This window comes from Scylla paramamosain, chromosome 4 (genome assembly GCF_035594125.1).
Source record: "Scylla paramamosain isolate STU-SP2022 chromosome 4, ASM3559412v1, whole genome shotgun sequence".
Taxonomy (NCBI): domain Eukaryota; kingdom Metazoa; phylum Arthropoda; class Malacostraca; order Decapoda; family Portunidae; genus Scylla; species Scylla paramamosain.
Genome location: NC_087154.1, coordinates 36,577,987 through 36,604,903, shown reverse-complemented (window position 1 = coordinate 36,604,903; position 26,917 = coordinate 36,577,987). Strand labels below are relative to the sequence as shown.

At 45.7% G+C, this 26,917-nt stretch overlaps 1 protein-coding gene across 13 annotated transcripts in view; it reads left to right on the top strand.

The window, feature by feature from the left end:
- The window catches only part of LOC135100053 (uncharacterized), a 50,389-nt gene that overhangs the window by 18,228 nt on the left and 5,244 nt on the right, over positions 1-26,917 (top strand). For 4 of the 13 annotated variants that reach the window (XR_010268500.1, XR_010268502.1, XR_010268499.1 and 1 more), the window contains one exon: positions 8,786-8,927. The exons of 6 other annotated variants lie outside the window; for them this stretch is intronic. Coding sequence is in view for 1 of the 7 variants with exons in the window: in XM_064002932.1 (XP_063859002.1) it covers positions 1,418-1,742 (325 nt within the window). In the remaining 6 variants the exon portion in view is untranslated. Of the gene's footprint in view, positions 1-1,417; positions 2,590-6,027; positions 6,708-8,785; positions 8,928-22,697; positions 22,910-26,917 lie in introns of those variants that run through there. 3 more of the 13 variants (XR_010268506.1, XM_064002932.1, XR_010268504.1) reach the window with 3 other exon arrangements.

Genomic DNA, 26,917 nt, shown 5'->3' with positions numbered 1-26,917 from the left:
GTGATTCTAAAGCTTTATGAAAGACTTAACTGGAAGCAATACCGTCCTGTTTTGAATTAACAAGATGAATTTCATGGAGCGATAAGTGCATTTGATGGTTTGATGTTTCGGTGGAGTAGATACTAATGGCTAAAACCAAAGACAGGAGTCGACGTTACTGAGTCTTCTGAAGGAGGTGGCAGTGAGTATTAACCGAGATCGTGGAATTCAAGTAAACTAAAACCAGGCGAGTGTGAGATATGAATACTTGAGTGAATGAAAGTACAGGCAAGTGAAAAGGATTTTGTAGTGACATGACTGTAATCGACGTTACTGTGTCTTATAAAGGAGGTGGCAATGAGTAGTAACCGATATCGTGGAATTCAAGTGAACTAAAACCAGAAGAGTGTGGGATATGAATACTTGGATGAAGGAAGGTACATGAAGGTGAAAAGGGATTAGGTAGTGACAGGACATGGAAGACTCAACATTACTGAGTCTTCCGAAGGAGGTGGCAATGAGTAGCCAGGCAAGTCTGGATATGAATACTTAAATGAAGGAAGGTGCAGACAAGTGAAAATTCAGAGCTATGTGAAAGATGAGAGTGAGGAGGAATTAACAGCTCTGTGGTATAAAATAAATCGAGAAACATAAGTTTTTGTTCATATTTTTGTGCTGAACGGTGCGTGAACATATTTTCGTGAATGGTGGATGGAATAGACGTTTTACCAGAATACTGAAATGAAGAACCTTACATTTCTCTGAGAGCAAGAGAGTCAAAATGAGAAGATAGGAAAGTTTAATGAAGTGTCTTGAAAGTGTTTCGAGGAAAGCAAGTTGAATTATGAAAATGATTTAGAGGTCGTAAAGTGCAATCGAGTACGAAGGAGAGTTGAAAACAGTCTCATAAAATAAATGTTAATGAGAAATGAAAGAATGATAAACATCCGCCACCGGTGTAAATGCCACTCAGGAAGCCGGAAATTAGTGATGCAGTGAGAACAGCAAGCGATGGAACCAACAGGGAAATGATTCATGAGTCAAACCTGTTTTTAGCTTAGGCCCTTTTTTTTCTGCCACATGTAATTATTAGAGGCTCTTGAAATAGACACGGGATTTAAGGTAGGTTGTATGTATTGTGTGTGTGTGTGTGTGTGTGTGTGTGTGTGTGTAGACAATTTAAGACTTTTTTTTCTCTTCGCGTTGTCAATGTAGCCTTTTCTCTCCACGTTACAAGTCTTACTCCAAGACGCCCTAAGCCAATATCTCAAGGTATCTAATTTGACTAACTCTTTTTAACTACTTGGGAGGTCTTGCTCAGCAGCGGACTCTTAAAAGCTAATGACAATGACGATGTACTCAGGTTACTTCCTTAAGCGATTTCCAGTACGATGATGACCTTTAATGAGTCACCTGTGACCGCGGTGTCGCCTTGCAGTAATGACCGTGAGCGCGGAGCAGATGGCCTGGAATGGTCGCACGTGTGCACGCGGCGTGACTGCTCCGGCGGCGTGAGGGACGTGGACACCATAATCAACGTGATTAATGACGCGACAGCGACCCGCCCTCGATCAGCAGCAAATGGAGTCCTTGTGCTGGTGTCAGGTGCTCGCCGCCCACTCGAGCCTCGCCCTCCCCCAACCCTCACTCCCCTCATTGACTCCTCCATCAGGAAGCATCAGCGAGGATTGGCTCCGGAGTGCTCACTTAGTAATTTATTTGTTGGAAGTGCCACTCCAGCGAGCTCGGGCTTAAAGTGCTAAAGAACCTTTCAGCGCCCATTGTCTTCCTCATTGATTATCCATAAATGTGCCTTTTGGGTCTGCGTCGCTGGGCGGCAGGCGGACAGACTCACCACGGCGGGCGAAAGAGAGGATCAGGTACACCGGTGATGAGAGCAAAAAGCGTCAAGTGAAAAAGGAAATGACGGAGAGGCAAGCGGAAAGAAAAACAACAGTGAGAATGATAATTAAGGAAGACTGTAGGAAAAAAACAAATGCAGGAAATTATGTCCACATACTATTGACAAAAGCGTGGGAGACATGAGGAGGAGGAGGAAGGAGAGGACGAACGAGGAAACTAAATAAGTCTTTATGAGGCAAAAGTCGTACTCAGTTGTAATAAAAACTATCTATTTGAGGTGGCGTTGAAAAATGACGTCCCCCAAGGCGCCTGTAGCGATCAATAAACACCATAAAATGTTGACGGAAAGTATTATGCACTGCAGTAAGTGAAGCTTGAAATATCTATGTGGGTCGTCTATCTACTCTCGCGCCTTCAATCACGTCCAACGTCCCCCTCTCCGTCCCCGTCCCCGCCGCCCCCTCATCCACCACTAACTGTTGTAAATGTTTAAAGGGAAGCTCAGGGTGAATAATGCAACAAGCTCGTCCTCGTGTTGTCCACTTCACTGATGCCCTTTGTGACTTTACTGTGCACACACTCACGCACACAATTGTCTTCTTATATATAACTGGTGTGTGTGTGTGTGTGTGTGTGAAACAGATGTACAGACAGACAAGCAGACACAGATGGTTGTAGTCTTTTGTTATTGGTGTTGTCGTTGCTGTTGCTGATGATGATGGTTGTAGTGATGGTGACGGTGGTGGCGGTGGCGATAACTATAATAATAATGATGATGATAATGATAACAATGATGATAATAATAATAATAATAATAATAATAATAATAATAATAATAATAATAATAATAATAATAATGATAATAATAATAATCATAACAATCATAATAATAATACAATATGAAAAGTGTGAAAAGGAGGAAAGAATAGAATGTGACCTTGAATATTCGTACCAAATAGAGAGAGAGAGAGAGAGAGAGAGAGAGAGAGAGAGAGAGAGAGCGCAACAACACATAAGAAAGAGCAACAGAACCCCGTCGTGTGAGAGGTGACGCCCCTCGCGGCTCAGACTCGCGGCCTCCGTGACGCAGGTGTCCGCGCCGCCCCAACAAAGGGTCGGGGATCGCGGGCGGAGGGGCGCGTCGGGGCGTGCTGGGCAGGGAATCTCTCAGGAGCCCGTGAGCCCGCCCGCCGAGCCCCAGAGCCAACCCCAAGAACCCGACCACAAGCCGTGAAAATTACCACCTTCAACCCCTTTACTCGCTGCTCGCCCTAATCACCGTCAGGAGTGCTCGTCCCAAGGCGCCCCGAGCACACCCGGCGATACTGGGCCCTGCCGCGCCGGCCCGCAAGGGTGGTTGTCCTGGCGCGCGGCGAGGCAGGGTTAGGGGTGTTGGCATGGGCAAGTCACCTTCTACCTACAAAATATATTTACAGGTACACGATAAGCATCTTGACGAGGGAATATCGCCTGAGTCCGGGGAAGGTGTAAGAAATATTGGCCGGGAATCTGGACGTGGAGGATACGCCCTTTGCGCGCACTCTCAACAAGGATATAATTTCCATAAAATGACCATAGATTCTCCTCGGTGATTATGGACGAACAGCGCTGAACAAAGGTTATTACAATAAAAGTATTGCCTTCGATGTGTGCCCCTTGTTTATAAGATAATATATGTGCTGAAAGCTTATATCATGCGTCAACCCTAACAGTAGAGGTGGAATATATTGGTTATAATCAGTTTCAATCGACTGGTTTTTGAAGTTAATGCTCTTATTACTTTGAGGAATATACGTGCGGGTATGCTGATTCCTTAGCTTTATGGGAGGAGAGCCATTCTTATTGTTTTCGGGTCCAGCGCGAAGACGTGTGGCACAACCCTGATACCGCCAGGCCGGCCACACATTTTTTTCCCTTCACGCCCTCGCCCAACGACCCCCACAATGTATTGCTTAAAGAAAACGTGACGATCGAAGGAGAACGTTGTGGGAAATATTAAATGATTGGGATCCTTTCACCATTCCTCTTTGTGGTGAAGAACGACCTGGGCGACGGACGAGAAGGAGGAGGAGGAGGAAGAGGAGGAGGAGGAGGAGGAGGAGGAGGAGGAGGAGGAGGAGGAGGAGGAAGTACGGGTGTAGCACTCGCCGTTGGGGGCCACAAGGAGGTAGGGAGGGGAGGATGAAAGAGGGAGAGAGAGAGAGAGAGACCAGGTGGGAGAGGGAAAGGAGGAGCAGGAGCAGGAGGAGGAGGAGGAGGAGGAGGAGGGAGGGAGGAAGGGAAGGAGTGGGTTAGCAAAGGATGGTGTGATGGACTCGAGAGATGTGATAAAGGAAAGGGGTCGGGAATAGGAGGAGGAGGCGGTGGTGATGGTAGTGGTGGTGAAGAAAAGAAGAGAGCGCGGCTGAGGGTGTGATGGACTGTACGAGCAGGATGGGAGGAGGAGGAGGAGGAGAGGAAGATGGAGAGGAAGAGGTCAGACGCTGGACGAAGGAAAGGAGAGTAAAATTGGAGTTATCAATATTGGAAAAAATTGATAGAAAGTGAGGAAGCAACGAAAAATTAAACTTGGTGTCAGTACTAGAGGACATAAAACAGGGAGGCATTTTTTTCCCCCTCAGCGTCTCTGCGTACCAGCAAAGGATGTCAAATGATAAAGAAAGTAAGGATTAGCTATAGTGCTTAGGGTAGGCTTAGTTCGATGAGCATAACGAAGAGGAAAGCTAGAAATTAATAAGAAAAGAGACAAAACAGTATAGAAAAATAGTGAGAGAGTGAAAGCAGGAGAGAAGGAGAGAACATGTAACACGAAATAATAAGTGGAGATGAAGAGTGTGATGAATGAGTGTGAGAAACTTTTAAGTCAAGGGAACTGGCTTTGATTTCCCCTGACTTAAAGACCCACTTTATATGTGAGGACCCACCCCACGTGAGGAGCTGAATCACAGACGAGGCGCGGCCGGGAGTGATTACCAGGCACTGTGTTGCAGCAGGAATTATGCGCTGCGGTTTTCTTCTTTAACTGATTACCATGAGAACCCCGACCCGCCCTCCGTTCTTTTTGTCTTTACTGTCTTACGTCGGTTTCCTGCTTAGATTAGATAGCGTAGTTGATCACAACCTCGTAAGAGTCAACACGTCTTCAGCTTAAATTTCTGTGTTTTGTTCACGTGTCTGTTTCTTTCAAAAATTATAATAAACAAATGAGAGAGAAAAGGAAGACAAAAAGAATCAGCTCTACAAGTCTCAATTCTCTGCTTTTGTCTTTTTTTCTTTCATGTCCCGTTTTCCACCTGCCGCCTTCCCTCAAAACCACTATCTGCCCTCCCACAATACCCACACGTCTTATCTATACTGTCCCGTTTTCCATCTGCCGCCTTCCCTTAAGACCACTATCTGCTCTCCCACAATACCCACACGTCTTGTTTATCTTACCGTAGGGATGGGATATCATGAGGAATAATGTTGTTTGAGAGAAATCCCCTTGAAATCTTGCTAAGCCCTAATGAAGTCAATAAACAACATCGCTGCATTCGACTGTGGCACTGACGAGGTGAGATGTGGATCTTAATGAGCTGCAAGGGTAGATGTTACAGCAACCCTCTCAGCACCTCGTGGAAATGCTGTTCTCTTGTGCTTGCTGGCTGAGGGGTAAAGATGGAGATTCTATGAACGAAGGTGTGCCTATTTTTTTTCCTGCAGTATCTAGCGCGCGCTCGCTCATACACACACACACACACACACACACACACACACACACACACACACACACACACAGTCTCGACACTACCCACGTCACTTAAATCATTATGCAAGCAGTTTCTTCCCACAGCGAAAATCTGAAAATCCGTTCATTTGAAACTTAAAACCTGCTGATTAATTCCCACCACATATAAGTCTTTGCATAACATCCTTCAATAAGTTTCCTTTTTTCCTCGTTCTTAACACCGTACCTTAATTCCTTCTCCTTCCCTATTTCCTTGTTCTTTTCCTACTCCTCCATATCCATTTCCTTTCCCTCCCATACTGTAAGGTTCCCCCTGTTAGGTGTTGACGAGGTTCCCACAAAACCTTCCTAATTTACCAACAAAATTAATTAGGGAAGCTTAGGAAGGAATCAGGTGTAAGTATTATCTGTTCACGGCGTAACAAAGGTGCCGTCACGCCCAACTCTCACTGTCACAGGTAATTGAAGACTTCGAGGCAAGGCAGTGCTATTTTCAGTCCGCCGAAAGGGTCACGAAGAGGATCGTCATGGTAGGAGTTTTATCGTTATGGCAGTGAGGCGGCGGGTCCAGGCTGCCGGAGCACCTTCACAGCAACTAATAAGCACCGCGGGCAGAGGCATTACCTGCGGTTTGATTGTTTCTCAAGACCGAGGCGTGAAATCACTTGCGGTAGGGAGACGGAGAAAGAGGAGGAACACAATGGAACACAAACGAAAGACAAACAATCTTTATACCAACTAGTTCATACAAGACTGTTTGTGATAAGCCATATTATTTAATGTAAAACAAGAGACGTAGAATAGAAGAAAGAGAAGGCGGCGGAGGAGTGGAGTATAACAAGAGAAGGAAAGGAAGGACCAAGGACGGTAGTAGCTTAGCGGGACAGAACAGAGCAAAGACGGACAAGTGTGTCTCGGTGAGCAGAACAAGACAAGGCAAGGTGGAGTAGAAGGGAGAATAAAGAAGCAGAGCACGGGAAGGAGGAATGGCGTGAGGTAGGGCAGGACAGGACTGGACAGGATAGTAGTAGGGCGGAGCAGTTACGTGGGCAAGGGTATGAGAGTGAAGGTTAGAGCAAAGGAGGGTAAGGAAGAGATGCTAAAGAAAGAATGAGTTGAGTGTGTGATCCGTGGAAATCATGAACCTTTTACTGTTAGGTGAGGTTAGGTGAGGTTAGGTTAGGCAACTTTTTAAACACTTATTTATCTATTGTAGTCTCTTGAAATTGATATAAAACCTGGAAAATACAAAAATATACCTCCCCTTTTTGTTGTGCGTGTGTTTTCCCGCGTGTCCAAGCAAATGTTTTTTACAGTGCTTTCATTGTCAACAAAGGAAGATAGTGGTAAAAATGGGGGAACTCTTCTATTCTTACACCATGTACACGTCATATTGAAACCACGTATAAAACTCATACAAGAACTTAGAAGAAAGAAAAAAGATTAATTTATAGTCCTTACAATTATCAACCAGTATGATGTTTAGAAGTGGCTGTAGAAGTAAAAGAAAGGTGTCAGGGTGGTTTATGATTAACGTGTGCTGAATACCAGGCAAAGAGTTCATTCCTCTAACAAAAAAAAAAAAAAAGCTGGTATTCAGACAATTATGGTAGCGTGCATTGTGTATATGTATGTATGTGTGTGTGTGTGTGTGTAGTTTATTGTTAATGATGACACATTAGACGAGCATGCAGGTACAGGAAGGTTGAGTCAGGCTGAGGAAGTAGAGGACAATCACCCGAACCTAATCTGCGTCTGTCTGTGTGTACCGCCGTCAGGAAGAAGTACAGTCCGTGTGTACATACCCAGTAGGAGTGAAGGAGGCCCCCGGGTATATGTAGTTCCTCTCTCTCTCTCTCTCTCTCTCTCTCTCTCTCTCTCTCTCTCTCTCTCTCTCTCTCTTGGTCGTCGCCGTCACTGCCAGCCAGGTCTAATTATTTTCTTTATCCGCTTTGAGAGAAAGACCTGGGCTGTTCTCTCACGGCCGCTGCCTCTGTGCCTTTAGAGGAAAGTGTTATCAGCGCGGCGGCGGCGAAGGGAGCGAGTTTATGGGGTGGAGGGCGTAGGACTCCTGACGGGTAGGAGATACTGTTAATAGCTCACTAATTATCTGTAAACGATTGGTGGGAATAGAAGGTGTGGCGGGTGATAAGAGTTCTCGTTAAGGCGGCGACGGCCAGTTGGTGTTCAGCAGGGCCTTTACCTTCTCTGGGTCCGCCCTCACTCACGCCCACACGACCAATTTTCGTCCATTTTTTCCTTCTTTTAGGCAATAGCGGGTGACGTGCCGGGCGAGGAAGCCACGTGTGTATGAGGTGCGAGAGTCAGTCAGGTGTGAGGGAGGTGTGTGTGTGTGTGTGTGTGTGTGGGTTGAATGAGGGAGGGAATGTAGCAGGGTCACCTCGTCCTTCTCCTCGTTCACTCTTGTTGTGGTCTGTCGCTGATAGTGAGGCGAGCTGCCCACCGACTGGCTGATAGGGAACCCGTGTGTGTGTGTGTGTGTGTGTGTGTGTGTGTGTGTGTGTTCGCGTGTTAAGGCTAAATTCATATAACCACAAGTATTAGCACACACTTACACGAAGCTTTAACGTTAGGAAGCCAAATTTATACCTACTAGCACCTCACCTACCATCAGAAAGCTGCCTCACATGCTCAGCCTTCCCGCTCCGTTTAGCCAAATAGCTGGCGACGGGCGGGAAGGTGGTGTAATGATTATGCCAGTAAATCTCGTCCTCCACGCCGCGCCTCGACCACAAAAACATTGATCCCTCTTCGGCTCGCCCTCCTCGTGGACGGAATCGACATTTACAATTATGCTCGAATTATTTATGCGTTAATGCACACGTCTACGTATATCAGCAGCACGAGTGAAGGAGTGAATATTTGATGGGCGTTCTCGCAAAATGAAACGAGGTGCGTGAGGAGATAGGCACGTTAAGGCCAGAAGCTATTGGTCTCCTGATCCATTCCCAATCCATAATGGTCCGCTTAGTATCCAAATAACTTTTTTTTTCCCCCTCTTAACATTAAATTGCAATGGATAGATGAGTTTTAATGGCCTTTGCATGCAAGGTATTACATTTTCCTTGACCGTCTCAGCTTGTGACGTAATGTTATGATCCATTTGCAACCTCTATTACTTTACATCGAAGCCAGATCACGTCTTTCCTAACGCTGAATAATATTGACGATCGCATGTATATTTCCTCGTTCCAGGCCGTGTTTAGGGAGGACGTAATGTATTCCCTCGGTGAACAAGGATTGGAGGACCTGCAGCGGGCGATCAAGAGAGAGAGAGAGAGAGAGAGAGATCTGCGTGTGGAAATGTTCGATACTCCGCTTCGTGAATATGCATTTGGTCAGTGTAGAGGGCGGCGGCACGAGGGGAGGGTGGTGGTGGTGGTGGTGGTGGTGATGGTGGTGGTGGTGAGGGCCAGGTGGTGAAGGGCAGGTGTGAGTGTCGGTTACTGAAAGATTGTTGAAGTGTAGATAGGTAAGGATTCATTCTCTCTCTCTCTCTCTCTCTCTCTCTCTCTCTCTCTCTCTCTCTCTCTCTCTCATTGTCGTTACTGTATTTCCCCCCGGTAAAGCTATAACCACTATCACCACCGTCGCACTGCACCACACCTCACCACACGACAACTCACCACACCACCACCACCACCACCATCACCACCACCACCACCACCACCACCACCACCGTATTCGTCAGCAAAAAATAAACTAACAAAAGAAAGAAAGGAAAAGAAAAAAAAAATAACAAAAGAAAGAAAAGAAAACGACATATTAGCACTAACTTCCATGAGCCAAAAGAAATCATTGAAATTTTTGCCACATTCGTCAGCTAAAAAAAAAAAAAAAAAAAAAAAAAAAAAAAAACGAAAAAAAAAAAAAATAAACAAATAAAATTGAATAAAGATACAAAAGGAAATCACCAAAAAATAAATAAATAAATAAATAAAAATCATCATCACCAGCCATCACGAACCGGAGGAAACAATCAACACACATAATCAGCAGGATTAACAAAAATGGGGAGGGTTGGTATTTGGTGTCGCCCTAATCTGCACTGAGCGTCCCTGTGTCAACAACATTTTAATTAGCGACTTAATGCCTTATTGGGGAGCTGACTTTTACATTTTTCAACACAACTATCGAGTGACGGTCAAGGGTTCAGGAGTGTTTAGCAGCGACGCTTCCAATACAATATGAAGTAAAGGAGGGGAGAGGGAGTAGGGGAGTGGATGAGGGATAGGAGCGGGAGTGGGTGGAGTGAGAATGGGGGAATGAGTGGAAGAAGGGGGGTTGAAAGAGAGAGTAAGTGAAAGTGGATGGCAGGAGATGGAGTAGGAGGAGGAATAGGTGGAAGAGGAGGATGAAGAATGGGAATTGGAAGAGAGGGACTGGAGGGGAATGTATGGATAGATGGAAGGAGATGAAATAGGAAAGGGAATACATGAAATGAGAACGAGAGAGAGGAAGAAGAAAGAGGAAGGTGATAATTTGGAGTGGACTAGCAGGAGGAAACGGGAGAAAGATGGGGATAAAAATAAGGAATAACAAAGGAAGAAAAGTTAATATAGAGATGAAGAATAAATGGTGGAAGAGAAGGACGGTCATTTACCAGTAATGAAGAAAGGAAGAGAGAAAGAGAGGGAGGGAACAAAGAAGATGAGGAAGAACGAAAATGAGACAAGTACGAAGGGGAAGAGGTTAGGAGTGAGAATACAACGGAAGGAGAGGAGAAAGAGAGAGAGTGGATGGGAAGCGTGGAGTACAAGTAAGGACTGGAAGAAAGGAGGGAGGGAGGGGGTGACGGGGTGGTGATGTAGATGGTGCAAGGGGACGCTGGTGGGAGGGAGAGAGGGAGGCAGAGGTTAACAGGGAATGTGTTGTTGATCAGCAAGACACGACTATGCACAGGTAGGAACAAGAGCAGCTATCAGGAGAGGATGGGAGGCTGAATAGAGTTAGGTGAGGAGCGATAGGAGAAGCGGAAGGTGGCAGCTATTAATGTACGCAGATCAAACGGACAGAAGAGTAGCGACGGGGCATTACAACATTGTAGTTATCGCTGTTCTTACATGTGTTACCCAAGTGTTCATCTAGAATAAGTACAGATCTTATTCTAACATAACCTAACCTAACCTGGCCAAGGAGTTGTGACTTTGCAAATTAGCAGAACCGAAAGGCTAGCAATACTGTGGACGTGTGTGTGTGTGTGTGTTTGGGGAAGGGCAAGCAGGTGAAGGTATAAGGTAAAATAAAAGTTTGTATCCTGCTTACGTACAAAAACAACAGGAAGTCACAGCATAAGTTATCAGTTCACAACTCTCCGCTCACACAGCTTTCCTAAACAGAATGGAGTCAAAAACTTTCGTCTCTTCGCCTCCTTTCCTTTAACAGATGGTCTTGAATCTCTCACTCACTCCTGTAGGATGGCATCTCTTACCATCTCCCGCTGTTATTTCTATGGCTGCTGTTCTTTTAAATGGGCTGTCACCCAGTTCCCCATCCCACTGTCTCGTTACACACAGCTATCTACATGTTCTCATCCCTAATATGTCCATCTTAATAATGCAAGAGTTAAACAGTATCTTCATTGTTTTCATCCCTTTCGCTGGTAAGCTCTAAAGATCTCTCCCTCTTTGTTTGTTTTCTTTCTTTTTTTTCACTCTTCCCTATGAGAGGAATATCAACACACTGATTAAAGTAAATTGGCCTACTCTTTCTGTTTTCTCTTGTATTTCTTTTTTTTTCAGAAACGACATACCGACCGTGCTTTTATATTCATTTTTTGTGTCCCTGGCCGCTTCTCTGATACGTAAAAAAAAAAAAAAAATATTAAGGTTTTAATTTCTTAGTTACCTTTGCAAGAAACCACGTCACTGGCACATTCGGGGACAGCACTTATAGTCCCCGGTACCGGAGTCGTGCATTTGTGTGTGCCAGCAAGGATCGCCGCAGTTCCAATAGGACAAGCAGGAAGGGGAGGCATGACGGAGGGAAGGCGTGACCAGACTTCATGCTTCTGCTGTGCGTACACTTGACGTTGCATCGAGTCCCGCCTAATGTTGCTGGTGATGGGCGTAGTGATGAGCGTGGTGATGGGAGCAGAGCATTGTTGGCTGCGTGGTGATGGGAGGCGAGCACTGCTGGTTGGTGCCCCGGCCATCACCAGGAACATAGGGGTGTTTCTGAAATTGTTGGATGAGAATATGTATGACTCGCTCTGTCATGATCACACAGGCATTATCTGTGCTCGCTGGCATGCAGTGGTGTGCCGTGCATGTTTGAATTGGCAACCAGGGAAAGGAGTGAGCGAGTGAGTGAATAGAGAGAGAGAGAGGAGGTGGAGGAGAGGGAGAAGAGAAGGGGAGGAAAAGGTATTTTGATGTAAAAAGAGAAAGATGGAAGGAAAATTGGATAACTGATTGACTAACTGCGAGGTTTGGTTGACTGATTGACAAAAGGATGAATGGCTGATTAACTGAGAAGGATTTGCAACCGTTAATTTTGTCTGGTGACTTAATGACTGAAGCCACGCTAATTGCATGAGATATTGACTCACTGACCAACTGACGCTTACATATGGACATACAGGCAGACGGACAAATAGACACAAAGACACACTGACTGACTGACTGACTGACTGACGGACCGAGGGACCATCATACGTCAGTGACAGACCGGAGAGGACTCATGGTCCCCTTCATTGATATTCGGGGACGCGAGCGGCGACCAACAGTCCTGCTTAGTGTGCAGGCTAAACTACGTCATTAATCAACCTCCAGTCATCTTCCATTGAGATGATGAGCCCTATAAACTCTGCTCCTTTATGAACCTTACGCTGTAGAGGTCGAGTGGCGGCGAGGCGATGCGCGGCGCTGTGGTCCTTACTTCCCTTCTGCCGCCTCCGCCGCATGTACACTGCCCGGTAGCAGCTCCGACCAACTGTTTACAAGGCAGAGCCGTCGCCGACACAAGGTTTATATGCTCGTATTTTATCTTATTCTCGAACAAGGCCCGTGACATACGTGGCTGGCGTGGTTTTCATCCCCAAGCGAGCGAGACTTTCTGATGATGGGCCGTAACGAGGTCCATAGAGCGAGTCTCGGCTCGTAAGCTTCCCTCTCAAGCCATTTTGGTCTTCCCTCGTCCCGTGGAGGTGATTCTCACTATTATTTTCCGACAGTCGTGTCGTTTATATTATGCGCGTCCTTGTTTGTTTGTCTTTTGAGAATATAGGAACGTAAAATGTGTTTTGTTGTCGTTGAATGACCAGAAATAAGTGATCTACTCCTCCTCCTCCTCCTCCTCCTCCTCCTCCTCTGAGTCTATGCTATCCAATTTCTCTAATTCTATCGTAGCATTGTTATCATAAACAGCCCCATACAGAGCAACAGGTTTGTTGCTACCAGTTCTTTTTTTGTATTCATTAGTGTTCCTTTTCCTCCTCCTCCTCCTCCTCCTCCTTCTCTTTCTCCTCTTTCCTCTATAATTTTCATAATCCCACAACTTGTTCATTTCTTCATCCCTTCTGTTCTTGTTTTTAGTCATTCCTCTCATCCTTCTACTTTCTTGATCCATCACTGCAGTCGTCGTTCTCTCCTCCTACTCTCTCCTTCTTCCCTCATTACCCCATCCTTCCCCGCTTCACGTCACTGTAATGAAACGCGAAACATGTAATCCCAATCGCTTTCGTGCAGAAGGTTGGACGTGTCTTGACCTGATAAAACACCGCCACCCGCCCATTACGCCCTTTAATGGTCCACTTAGCCAGGAACGAAAAGTCTATTGGTATAAGGAGTTACTGCGCAAAGTGAAGGAGGAGGAGAAAAAAAGCATAAAGCTGAAAGAAGTTCACGTGAAGGCAGGGATCATGTTTGGAAGGGAAAGAATACACCTGAAAACACGGGAAGGGCGAGTGGGAGACACGCGAGGATTGGTCTTATGGTAGTTGTGTTTAGGGGTTGTTGCTTTATGGTGTAATGTTGCCAGAGGTGAGTCCCTATCGTTGCCAGTCCACAATAATGAAAGTATGGTTCGCATTTTTAAAACGCTTTGCTCTCTCATCAATATTTTCGAAGCCCACTGAGATGCTGAGTCAGTTTCTCTCGAGTGTTTTCCAGTTAATGATATAGATTTTTTTGTTAGTCTATCACCAGTCATGGAAATTATTAAAACATTGGTCATTGCACCTTCCCTTCACGTCTGCCATACACTCTGGCCGATTCAGTACTGTTAATTTCACTCTTTTTTTTTACTTTTATTTCAGCCTTACCTCTTAGTCCAGTAAAACAGGACTTCAATCATTATTTTTTTGTGGTGTTCTTTCCATTACATCTCGTCTTTCTTGTCCTTCCTCTCCAAGTCAGCTAGTTTTTTTTTTCGCGGTCTTACTTGTTAGTCGAGTAAAATAGCTCGATCATTATTTTCTCCAATGTTCTTTCTGTTATAGCTTGTCTTATATCTAAGTCGGTAAACGTTTATGCCATTTGGTCTTACTGACTTCCGTATTTTCATCGCAGCTTGTGTTGTTGGTTCAGCAGATAAAATACTAGGACCTTGATGTTTACTTCGGCGTTCTTCCATTCATAGCACATTCCACGCTGCCGTCTTTAGTTTCTGCATTCTCAATTCCGGTTTCCCTGTCGCCATAACGACACACTCGCCTCTCCGCTCACTTCCTCACTCATCCAGGACACGTGTGCAGTTTCCATGCGACGCTCATTCACGTGCACCGCGTCAGGCTGTGCAATCAAGAGATCTGTCAAATGGAAATGCATGATGGTGTGGCGCCGGGGCAGAATCGGACACTTGGAGAGATAGCCAGTCGAGTTTTCTTTTTGGTTATCTCGTTTTCTTTTGGTTATCGCGGCGGTGGATCAGGAGGCGGACAGGCACAGTCTGGCATTAGGCTCAAATACACCATAAACCCGTTCTCGTCTAGCGCGGCATATCGACGGAGGTTCACTGTTTATAAGCCCTACATCATATTATGCGGGGAACATAATTAAATCCTTAAAGTAGAGAGCGTGTCACCTAATGGAGGGTTCAGCTGGAGGGCCGTCAGAGGGCTAACCTTCGAGATGACTTTAATACACGGGTGCGAGCGGCCAGATTGATGGATGGGACATGTGGTTAGTCACTAGATAACGGGAAATCTTTATTTATATAATACCCCTGGAGATTACACGCTGGATATATCATAATAGACACGATGAGCGGTGGTTGTCTGGCGGGGAAATGGACGCGAGTGAAGGGTTACTCCCGACAAACTTATTCCGCCTAAGATTATGAAAAACACGGGCATTACGGCGCAGCGGCGGTGGTCGGAGGGGCTCGCGGGGCCGGGAACACTGCCTCGACGTGTCCCGCTCTCGCGTAAAGACGTGATTATCGTCATTACCAAAGTGGCTTCTCTCTATCATCATTACTCGCGATGGTACCGATAATGACGCAATTAGTGGTATTTGCCCGCCGCCTCTCCTTCCCTATCACCCGTAAAGAAGAGGAGGGGGAGGAGGAGAAGCAAGAGGAGGAGGAGAAGCAGGAGAAGGAGAGGGAAGATGAGCAAGCCTATAGGAATATAACAAACCTACCTGTCTTTGCTACACTACATTATTCTACCGATGTTTTTATTCCTATTAGTATGATAGAAGAGGAGTAAGAAGATGATTGGAAGGAAGAGAAAAAGGAGAAGGAGAAGGAGGAGGAGAAGGATGCCTATTGGAGTATAAGAAGCCTGCATTTGTTTTTTTCTTATTACCATTAGTGTAAAATAAAGAGAGTAAGAGAATCAGCGGAAGGAAAAGGAGAAGCGGAAGAAGGAAGAGGAGGATGAGGAGGGAAAGGAGGAGGAGAAGGAAGAGGAGGAAGACTATAAGAATATAAAAAAAAAAACTTTAGAAAGAAGAGGAGTAAGAGGAGAATGTATAAAGGAAGATGAATAAGAGAAGGAGGAGGAGCTGCAATGTGAAGGAGAGAAGACAGACGCGCTCACGAGTCCTCTCCTTTCCCCTTCCAGTCACATCTAGAGGAAGGTTAACGCGCTAATGTCCTGCTTCATAATTTACACGCGAACAAATTTGGCTGCCCATCAGTGTTCCTCGAGACTCGTATCATTATTCCTTCTCACCCGATCCCACCCCGCTACCCTTCACCTCTCTCTCTCTCTCTCTCTCTCTCTCTCTCTCTCTCTCTCTCTCTCTCTCTCTCTCTCTCTCTAGGTCGTCTATTTGTTCGTCAGCTTAAACTTTCACCCCTTATTCTTCTTTTTCTTACTCCTCCTCCTCCTCCTCCTCCTCCTCCTCCTCTTCCTCCTCCTCCTCCTCCTCGTTCTGTTTATTAGCTTGTTGTTTTTGTTTCCATATATTATTATTCCTCCTCCTCTTCCTCCTCCCTCGTTCCCGTCTTCTCTGGCCAATCAAAGCTAGCACTTCCTTTTCTTATTTATCTTCCTCCTCCTCCTCCTCCTCCTCCTCCTCCTCCTCCTCCTCCTCCTCCTCCTGCTGTTGCTGCTCCTCCTCCTAACAATATAATTACACATCACTTGCTCCCCTACACCCTCCCTCTTCCTCCCCCACCCCTCTCCCCTCCTTTTCAGTGGTCAACCATTACTTCCTCTTTCTTTCTATTTTAATTTCACTTCTTCTTCCACCCTCAATCCTCCCTCCTTTATCTTCATTTTCTCCTCTTTCTCCTCTCCATTCTCCTCCTCCTCCTCCTTCTCCTCCTCCTCCTCCTCCTCCTCCTCCTCTTGTTTGTATTCTCCCTGTTCGTGTATATTATTGTCGTCATTCTCGTCTTATCTTCATCCTTCAGTCTCTTTCTGGTCATCATCTTTATCTTCACCTTTGTACTCCCTCTTTACGTTCTCAGCCTCTTCTGTCTTGTATTATTCGTCTTCCTCGTCTTTATTTTTTATTTTCTTCCTTATCTTGCTTATCTCCCTTTTTCGTCATCCTCTTCCTCATTTTTTTTTTTCGCTAATATCCTCCTCCTCGTCCTCTTAGCTCTCGCCCTCGTCCTCATCTTCATTTTTATCATCCTTCCCTTCGTTGTTGCTACCTTACAGTTCTCCTCCTTCCCGTACGCCACCACCTCCTCCTCCTCATCCACCTCTCCCTCGCTCTTATCTCCTCGTCCCCAGCCTTCTTTCCTCTTAATTATCATAGGAGCGCCTCAACCATCCCCCGCCCCCCCCCCCCTCTCTCTCTCTCTCTCTCTCTCTCTCTCTCTCTCTCTCTCTCTCTCTCTCTCTCTCTCTCTCTCTCTCTCTCTCTCTCTCTCGTCCGCGGCCCCGAAGACGTGGAGAAATGTCACTCCGCGATGGTTGTGCAAGGCGGGCTGGGGCGACATTATCGAGGCGAAAACATTAATAAATCTCTCCCAGGGTCGGGGAACAAGCAATCTGACGCATTACAACGGCATCGACATGACGTAGTGACGGCCGACCGCATACCAACTTCTGACGCAGGACCCCCCAGCATGGCCGCCCCGTGGAATGGAGTGGAGGAGTGCTGGGACTACCCCGAGGGATGAGACTGGGGTGCTGAGGGGCAATGGTGGCGATGAGAGAGAGAGAGAGAGAGAGAGAGAGAGAGATGGTGTAACAATATATATGTCGGCTCCGTTGTGGCAAAGAGATTTCTGTTTATGGCGAAGGAAGGAAGATAGAGACACCAAATGAAGGAGAGAGGAAGAGAGTCATAATGATAATAGCCATCGTAATACCTCTTTTATTTATAAAGACAATGGTAATAAGCGAGAGGAAATATGGACAAACAGTCATACATAAAAAAAAAAAATGATACATTAAGATTTACGGGAAAAAAAAATTGATACAAATTACATGTTATGTGAAACACGATAACTAGGCAGAAAATTATAGAAAAATATAGACATTGAGAGCAGGAAGAGAGGACAAGGATAAATAGAACACGGTGAGAGGTGAGGAAGGAAGGAATGAAAAAGATAAAAAAAAAGATAAAAAAGTGTGTGAGAGGGGGTCGTGAAAGGATAAGGAAGAGGATGAAAGGTAAAAATTAGTGTGAAAGTCAAGAGCACGAGGAAGGGAGGAAAAAATAAAGATGGAAACTGAAAGAAGGAAAAAAAGTAACAACATGGCAGGAAAGAATTGAGTTAAAGAGGAGAAAAGGTAAAAATAATAACTAGAAGGAAATTAAGGCGTATGGATGGGTTAGGGTGAAGGAAAAACTGTTGACTAGGATTATTATTTAGGTGATGAGAGAGAGAGAGAGAGAGAGAGAGAGGAAGGAGGATAAACAGACTGAAAGCGTTCAGGGATAAGAAAAAGAGAAAGAAACATAAGAGTAGCAGAGAGAGAGAGAGAGAGAGAGAGAGAGAGAGAGAGCGTTAGCGTTAGCGTTAGCCAGGTGCGCTGTCCGTCCGTCCATCAGAGGTTCGGCGGGCGGTAAGCGCGAGCTGGTCCGCGAGTTGGGCACATAAATAATTTCAGGGCACATTCCTTGACATCCAGCTTCTTATGACAAAGGGGTAATAAAGATTCCTGATTTATGTGGATGGCTTGAGGGAGGACGCTTATTGAATACCTTTGATGATGTCGTCAGGAAACGGAGGGGATGAGGATGAAGCCTGTCTGAGGAACGTTGATGGTTGGGGTGTGTGAGGCGAGGCGGCGGTGGCGGCGAGCGGCGGCGGCGGCGACGACCCCCTCCTTCCTTCCTCTTCCCTCCTCTTCACTCAGACCATTTGCGGCAGCCCTTAAGTGTAGCGCATATTTGCATTATTGCCTGATTATCACAGACCTGCATGTGATATGATGGATCCGCCAATCTTATCGCCAGCATTAATTCAGAAATGTGCAGCGGTGGTACGGCGGCAGCGTATCCAACGAACTCACTCAGTCTCTGGGGCTTCTTGACCTCAACTTCCCTCCCCGCCCACTGCTCCGTTCTTTCCCGCTTTCTTTTTACATGCATCTTCCTTTATATATCCCCTCCATCCCTTTTCCGTCTCCGTGCCGCCTTCCGTTGCTGCCCTCCACCCTCCAGACACCTCGCTGGGACACCTCCAGTGCTCAGCCTCCCAGTGCAGGTGTGCCGGGGTCTCGGCGGCTGATAGCGAGATGAGCGCTGAGGTGCCATCAGGAGTCAGACCACGAGTAGCCGGGCCTCGCCAGACTCATGGTGCTGCTGGACACGATGATGCTTTTTTTCATTATTTTATTTGCGCTCTTCTCACAAAGCGGTGCATCCAGAATTTTGTCTTTTAAATCATGTCAATCTCACCTTGTTCAGCAAGGAAATTGTTCTCCGTCAACTCACCGGAAAGATGTGGAGGGATATACTCGTACGTACTGAGACTTTGTGCTGCTCAAACCTCGGGGTAGACAGATGTTTGCTGTAAGTGTTCCCGGGACTCGCGGTAATGAAGAAGGATGGCTTGCTGTATAAGAAGATACAACGTGGATAGTTAAGTCAAGTCCCGAAAACTATAACATATGAAATGACAACCCCGAGTGGTCGGCAACCCGGCGGGGGAGCGTTTCCTGGCGGCTCACCAGATATACAGTTTATGGGAGGCAGCTGACACAGGACCGACGACTAATCATCTGGCAGCGATCATTACGATGCGGCTCACATAGCCTTGCCTAATGCATGGCGCCACCACCCTTGTAATGAGTCTCTTATTAACATAGTTTTCGGACATATGTATCATAAACAGTCATACAAAGTGGGCTCTGAGTATCCAGCAGGGACGGGCCGCGAGGGGACAACAAAGTGTCATCCCACATGAGGCTGTACGAGTGATATATTGTCTCTTGTGTGTTCCATTTGGCCTCCGCCGCAACCCGTCGCTGAGGCTCTGCCCGTGAGACCTGCTGAATTAGGAATCCAGGAGGAATGAGGTTCGCTTAGTGAATATCAAAGAATCTTGGTAAGAAATCAGATTCTATCATGTGGCCGTCTTTTGTCTCAGAGCTGGTTCTTGCGTGTCTCTGTCTACGTGAGCTTAACAATCCCAATGAACAGATGTTTATTTGCTATAAACTCGAAATTTCCTCATAAAACTGACACCGACATAAATCGTGTGGAGGCGATTACGAACACTTGACTTTGATGCCGTGTGGAAGGGCGAAGGGCGACGCCGGTGGGCAGGTGGCGCCTCCACCACCCACTCGAGGAATCACAACCTGCTACTACGGTTTTTCCTATTAACATTTTGATAAAAGTGCGTTCTTGCATCGGAAATCCAAATTCCCAGACATTTATCTTAACACTGACTTGAAGAAGGCTTAAATACTAACAAGGTAACGAGATTTTCGGTAGAACACTGAGGACTTGCAAACTAAAGACCATACACGTGTTAGCATTGCAGGATAATTATTGTGGAAACTTCCAGGAGCGTCTTCAGGGGAGGTTGAACATGTGTGAGTCGTGTGACGCCAAGCCCGCCATGCGAAGAGGAAATGACGTGATTAGAGTTGCAGTTAAATGAAGGATGTAATGCTCCACTGAGGCTGCGTGTGGGCAGGAGTGTGCGAAGTGTGTGAAGTGTGTGAAGTGTGTGAGGTGAGAGAGAGTGATGGTGTGAATGGGTGGGAGTGGTGTGGAGCTCATCATGTAGGTGTACAAAACTTTAGTGGCTAGATGTATGTTCTGTACGATGGTGGCGGTGGATGAGCTTGTCTCAGTGTAAAAGTGCAAGAAGTGATGTGGATAGAATGGTATTATCTTGGAGGATGACTGAGTGAGTGGAGAGTGTAGTCGAATAGGTGAATAAACGGATATGCACTTACACTGTATCATGCATGAATGGTCTAGGTATTTTGTGTGGAGGCGATGGTGGTGGCCATGGTAGTGGTTAATATGTCAGTACTCATATCGGTGAACTAGGAGCAGATAGTGGCCAGCCGTATCAGTCCACCGTGAAGACTCCTCCGGGGAATGAAAAAGAAACTCATCATGGAAGCAGCGTCATTAATTATCAACCTATGCAATTCCACTATAGAAAACACCAAAAAAACCTCTCTTAACCTCCTCTAATCTCTGGTACACCACACCGCACCATCCACCAACACACACACACACACACACACACACACACACACACACACACACACACACACACACACACACACACACACACACACACACACACACACACACACACAGGATCCGAAGAATACAAGCCATAATGATTCCCCTCAAGATAAGGATCTCGCTAGTCTTGCAGGACGGACGCGCAGCCCTGCCGACCCCACCTCGCAGCTTCCCTTCCTAAGCAGACCTCGATGTGTGGACGTCAGCGGCTCAACCCAGACATCAGCAAGTGAGGCGAGGCATCAGATGTTGACCTCAAAACGCTGCTGCTTCTAATCGATGCCCCAAGCGATGCGTCAGAGATGATGGAATGCCGGGGTGCTTTTTGGAGAGAGAGAGAGAGAGAGAGAGAGAGAGAGAGAGAGAGAGAGAGAGAGAGAGAGAGAGAGAGAGACTAAGTGACTTTGTCGTATTAAAAGATAGATGATGAGGAAGAGGAAGAAATAAAAGGTTAAGTACTTATATTTAAGGAGGAGGAGAAGGAGGAGGAGAAGGAAAGGAAGAAAAAAAAAGGATAAGGAAAAGGTGCGGAAAGGGTGGTGGGAAGGAGGAGGAGGAGGCTAGGGAAGAGGATGGAGGAGGAGGAGGAGGAGGAGAACCACGCGATGATGAAGATTGGAAGAAAGATAATGTGTAAATGGTGATGGGGATAATGACGATGATGCCAGTGAGGGATAAGACAGAGGTGGAGTAGATAGTGAGAGTGAGTGATGGGTGACAACAGAACAGCAAGCGATGGGGAGAGAAGAGAGGGGCGGGAGGATGGAGGCGGGAGGAGAGGCGAGGCGGAGAGTGAGTATGGGAGAAGCAAAAAGGGAGGAGGAGAAGCAGGAAAGAAGAGAAGAAAGGAATGGAAGGAGTGTTGAGGTGGAAAGTATGTGTGTGTGTGTTTGTGTTCTCCCCCTCACGAAAATTATAATTCTATGAAAGGAGAAAGGCCAAGAGATGCAAAGTTAGAGAAATACATCGCTAACTTCAAGAGGCTGTGGTGCATCAGTGCGATAAGAGGGAAACAGAAGGCAGGAATCACTTGGCAGGTCGCACTGTGTTGGTTTTCTTGCGTCAGTGTTGATCTGCGCGTTGCAGCGTCACCGGGTATGCTCCACTGAGCGGGATGCGATTGAACGACTGTATGTATGTGCAATGTCATCACCTCGTCCGTATTACCATCATCACCACCATCACCATCATCATCACACATAGCATCAAAACCACTACCACCATCACCACCACCATGAACTTCACTTTAACATCAACAAAACTATCATCACTATCACTAACACTACTACGAGTACATTACCACCACCACCATCACCATTACTCTCACCATCACCACCATCAACACCACCACCACCACCACCACCAAAGTAGTAGTATGAAGTAGTATAACAATGATCATTTACTATTTACTTATTTTTAAGCCATTGCAAGAACACCATTTTGGAAATCAATGACGAACATTACTTTCGTCCTCTCCTTCACTGTTGAGAGCACTGACACCTCTCCTTCAACTCAAGGTGGACAGACAACCATTATGAGGCACGACGATTAAAGACTGAAAATAAATTCGAAACATTATCATCTTTTAACTCAAATCTTCCTTCGTCCCTCGTTTCCTGTACAAAACACAGACAGCTTTGATTCAATATAAGGTAGACAGACAGCCATTATAAAGCACAACGAACAAAGACTTAGTATATATTCGGAACATTATCATCTTTTAACTCAACTCTTTTTCCTTCGTCTTCGCCCTTCGTCTTCCCTCGTCAGCAGCTCCCCTGTGCGCGTCCAGCAGGCAGGGAGCAGCAGCTGTGTAGGTACAGATGCCAGGCGATGTATGAGGGCAAGTAAGTAGGTACCCTCTCCCAGAAATTACAACAGATTTACAACATTTGCGATAAAGGACTCCTAACGATCTTGGGGAGGCGTAATTAATTTAATGAAAACAAGTTGTTGATATCATTTGCGATAAGGAACATAAATTGCCGGACCGTCAGTCACCACAAGACCCGCAATTACTTACTTAATGCATTACGGCCCGGGCTCAAGTTTCGCGCCGACTCGCCGGGGAAGGAGAGCCGAGCGTCGCTATTCCATAAGGACGAGTATTCTTGAGTGTTCCTGCGGTGGGCGGGTTACACTTTACCCTTCAGGCCGCGAAGGTGACGGGGATCAACGTGGACTATTTGTAGAGCAACAGAAATCTTGGACAATGAACTAAGAGGAAACCATGGGGGAAGAAATAATGGTATTAGCGTTGTGTTGATGTTCGAGTGGTATGAATTGAGACGCATGAGGCACTAGTGGAATGATTCAGTGTTTCATTGCGAGTGAAGTGAATCTGACGCGTGAAGCTCAAACGCCAGGGAAAGATTCCAGTGTTTCGCTCATAAGTCCGTATCTCGAACGTCTAAAGGTTTTTAATTTCGAATACTTCTGTCGGGTTGTAGTGAAAGTTTTTTTTTTCAAGGATCTTTTTATTTTTTGATAGTTTAGCAAGGAATCTGCAGGATCAATAGAAAAAGACAACATGAATTACTTGGATTTTTTTTTTTATTCATTTCAAAGTTTCATTTCATGGACTCATGATGCCCCGAGACAACGAGAAAATAGTTGGATTTTTCTTTTTCTTTTCTTTCTTTGGCTGTATATCTACTCATTTATTTTATTTTATTTACTTTTTTTTTTTTACAATACTGTGTTAGTTACTTCCGGTGTGTGCCAAGAAGCGCGCGTGTGTCCTGCTGTGAGGCACTACCATTTGGAGACATAAACGTAAAACAGATTAAATGTAAGATATGGACTGTCATGTGCATTCTTCCCTCTCCACCTTTTCCGATGTTTTATTTTTTTTACCTTCTTTCTCCTCTTTCCTTTCCATCCTTTTCCTTTAATTTCTCTTCTCCCCTTTTATTCCTTTCCCTGCGTGTTTCTCCTTATCTTACCATTTTTCCGGACGTTCTTACATTCTTTTCTCCCTCCCCGTCCTTTCCTTTCCTTTCCATCTCTTCCTCTCCTTCCTTTGATTACCCTTCCCTTCCTCTCCCCTTCCCTTGTATCCTGTTCCTGTCCCTGTCCCATTCTTTCTCTTTCCTTTCCTTTCATTCCTTCCCCGTCCTTCCTTTCGTACTTCTCATAATACATTCACTGCTCACGGTAAGCTGCTGTCCTGATCTGCCTCCCTCGTGCTGAGCTTATCAAGACAACCACTGTAATCAGAAGAGTCGTCATATCATTTCACTCCCTCAGGACAACGTTTTGCCCCCCTTTGCGTTCCTCACGTAGACGAAACAACAGATGAGTGACCACGTGATGCGCTGAGTGTTTGGGCGACGCAGCACTAGGGAGATGAGACAATTGTGACAGCTTGCAGTAGTGAATGGATAGAGTGCACTGGTATTGTGTGACGGGGCAGGGTCGCGGTGAATGGTCGTTCATGTGTTGTCAAAGCTTTCGTCATCTAATTTTGACAATCTTTTACAAGCTCTAGAGGAAGTTATTGGGCTTTTTCAAGGGTGTTTTCGTGATTCTAGGAAGGACTGCATCATCAGTGTGAGGAAACTCCAATAATAACACGATAAATAATATTACTGGGATTTTCAGGGATATTTTCATTATTTCATTAATAAATTAAGAAGGATTCTGTATCATCAGTGAGAGAAAACACCAATGATAACGCTACAAATCTCTATGGCTTCTGGAAATAGTCCTTATAAGAATCTAAAATGCATAAAAATACAGACCTATGACTGAATGCGAGAATGCTGAGAAGGATAAATGTTAAGAGATAGGAATTTTTGTTAAATGTCTTACTTGGTGATTGCTCATTAATGAAATCGTAAAGAGGACTTGTAAAAATGTCAAATCAGGTTAGATATATGCAGATGACGCCGCGCTATTTGATCAGTATAGAGAAGCGGACATGCGCACAGTACAAGCTCGTTAGTGTTTTTTGTGAGGTGGGATAGGTATGAGGATCGATGCGGACAGGAATACAGTGAATGGTTGTGGACAGAAAGGGAGATTTAGTTTGGGTTCGAGACACTTCATGTATTTGAGGAGTGGAAGCGTTTAGATGAAGTTAAGAGGACAGATGAGGTAAAGCAGACTGCGGAAGACACGTGAGGTATATACGAAATGGACTTGTGGGGAAACAAATTATCATTGTTGGGGTGAACCTGCCAGTGGTGCATCATGGGGATGTTATGTAAAGCTGTACTACAAAAAATTGGCGCACGTATCTTGTCTGTGTGTATTGATTTACATTACAGCGTACACGGCGAAACTCTGCCATGAAAGAATGTCCAAAGTAAAAAAAAAGATGAGTACAGTGCTACTCATGAATTGTACACCAAGATGTGAGTGAAGGGTGAACAGCGCTATGATATCTTGGAGCTGCTGTGAATATTTTGATGAAGGTGTACATTTGCCGATGTTTTTGTTGTGAATTTCAGATAACATAAGTGATATATGGATTAATTTTTGTTCATTTCTATCGTGATATCTGCGGCACCCTGGGGAGATGGTGCGGTGAAGCAACTGATAATTGGAACTCTGTGCTTAGCTTCGTCAGGTCTCGAATCCTGTCCAAGGCTGACAGATGTTAGCCAGCCAGCCAGTCAGCCATCCCTGCCGCTATCTACCAGTGTTCTTAGGCATATGATCCATGAGGATGACTTCCGAGAGTACCTCGCTGCGATAATCTGGATGATATAACAGCAGTTTGTCTCAATGAGAAGTGAGTCATCTGCAGAGTCAGTCTGCACCACAGCCTTGTTGATGCGCTGCCTGTAACGCCCTCATTCTTACAATTTAATATGACGCACACGTGCATCTGTACACATGCAATGAGCCTCACTGCACACATGTAAGACAGTAAGGAAGTCCCCAACCAGTGAGCGGCGAGTGGTGCCCCAGCAGAGAGATAGACAGCCTGGTGTCCCCGCCGCACCACCATAGGGACACCGCGGCCTCCCCTCCCTCGAGTCCTCCGCTATATATCTAAAATTCAATCATGGTTGAATAATTCTGCCTCATTTCCTGCTTACTTTACCACTGTCCGTTTTGGCTGCTTAGCGGCGGGGCAGAAACCATTTATCAAACACATCGTAATCATTTTACCCATCAGACTTGGTCCATTATAAAGGCCGGCCCGGCAGGTTTACAACCTTCGTATCTCCTCCCAGCCAGCGTGTTTCTCGGGAGTTATGACCCGGACTCTAATTTTACATAATGGGGCCAAATAACTCTCCCTGAGTATCCTCTACCGAGACAACATATTTGTTACTTATTTCCTCGGGCATCCGCGGAGGCCCCGCCGGAGTGACGATGAAATCCCAATTATTATTTTTATATTTTGATGCATGACATCGGTATTGGCGGCTTTCCTGCCATTACTGTCTCTTAAAGCAAGTGTGCGAGAGCGGAGGTGCGGCGCGGCCCGAACTAATGATTCTCTGATGGAGATCTTTACACTTGACTGGCCATCACGGGGCGGGGAGGCTTGCTGACAGCCACGATCCCCTGCCTTCACTCACACCTTCACGCGCTGACCTCACACGTCTCATTATTCATTCACTTTCATCGGTGTCTACTCAAAGTTTCTGCATTCGCGTTAAACTCTTTCGTTTTTGCCTTCCTCTATATGCTGATCGCTCGCCTTCCCTCTCCATCCCTCAGACGTTACGATTTCATAGTTTGTAATTTCAGAATGCAAGTCTTTTAGTGATAACAAAGTGCACTTTCTTTAGTGACTTAAGTGTGTAGTCTCCTTGGTAATTCCATAGTGTATCTCTTTTCTTTCAGTAATTCCAGAGTCCAGCAGTTTTAGTACAGTTAGGGTTGTTCTTTCAGTAATTTCAAAGGTCTTTTTTTTTTTTCGTCAAACTTTCATTGGAATATTACAAGACAGCACCACTAAATGTACAGGTGAGTGTGGGAAGTAATTCTCGTTGCGGCTTTGATGATCATATTTTATCACAATTTTATTTCTTTCTCTCTTCCTTCCGTTACTCATAAGACATAAATGGGGCCCCACTCACACGTCCGCTGTTACCTTCCGTAACCTTCCTCCCTCACTTGACGCCAGTGACACATACGAGGTGGTTCTCTTCGACTTAATATTCACGGCCTCGCTCATTCCACCTCCAGCTGTTGCCTCCGTCTGATTCGTTCATTCATCATCCTCATCGACCCTTAATAGAATCCGCAGTCCTTTCAACTCCTCTTCCTCCTCATCCTCATATTCCCGAATGTT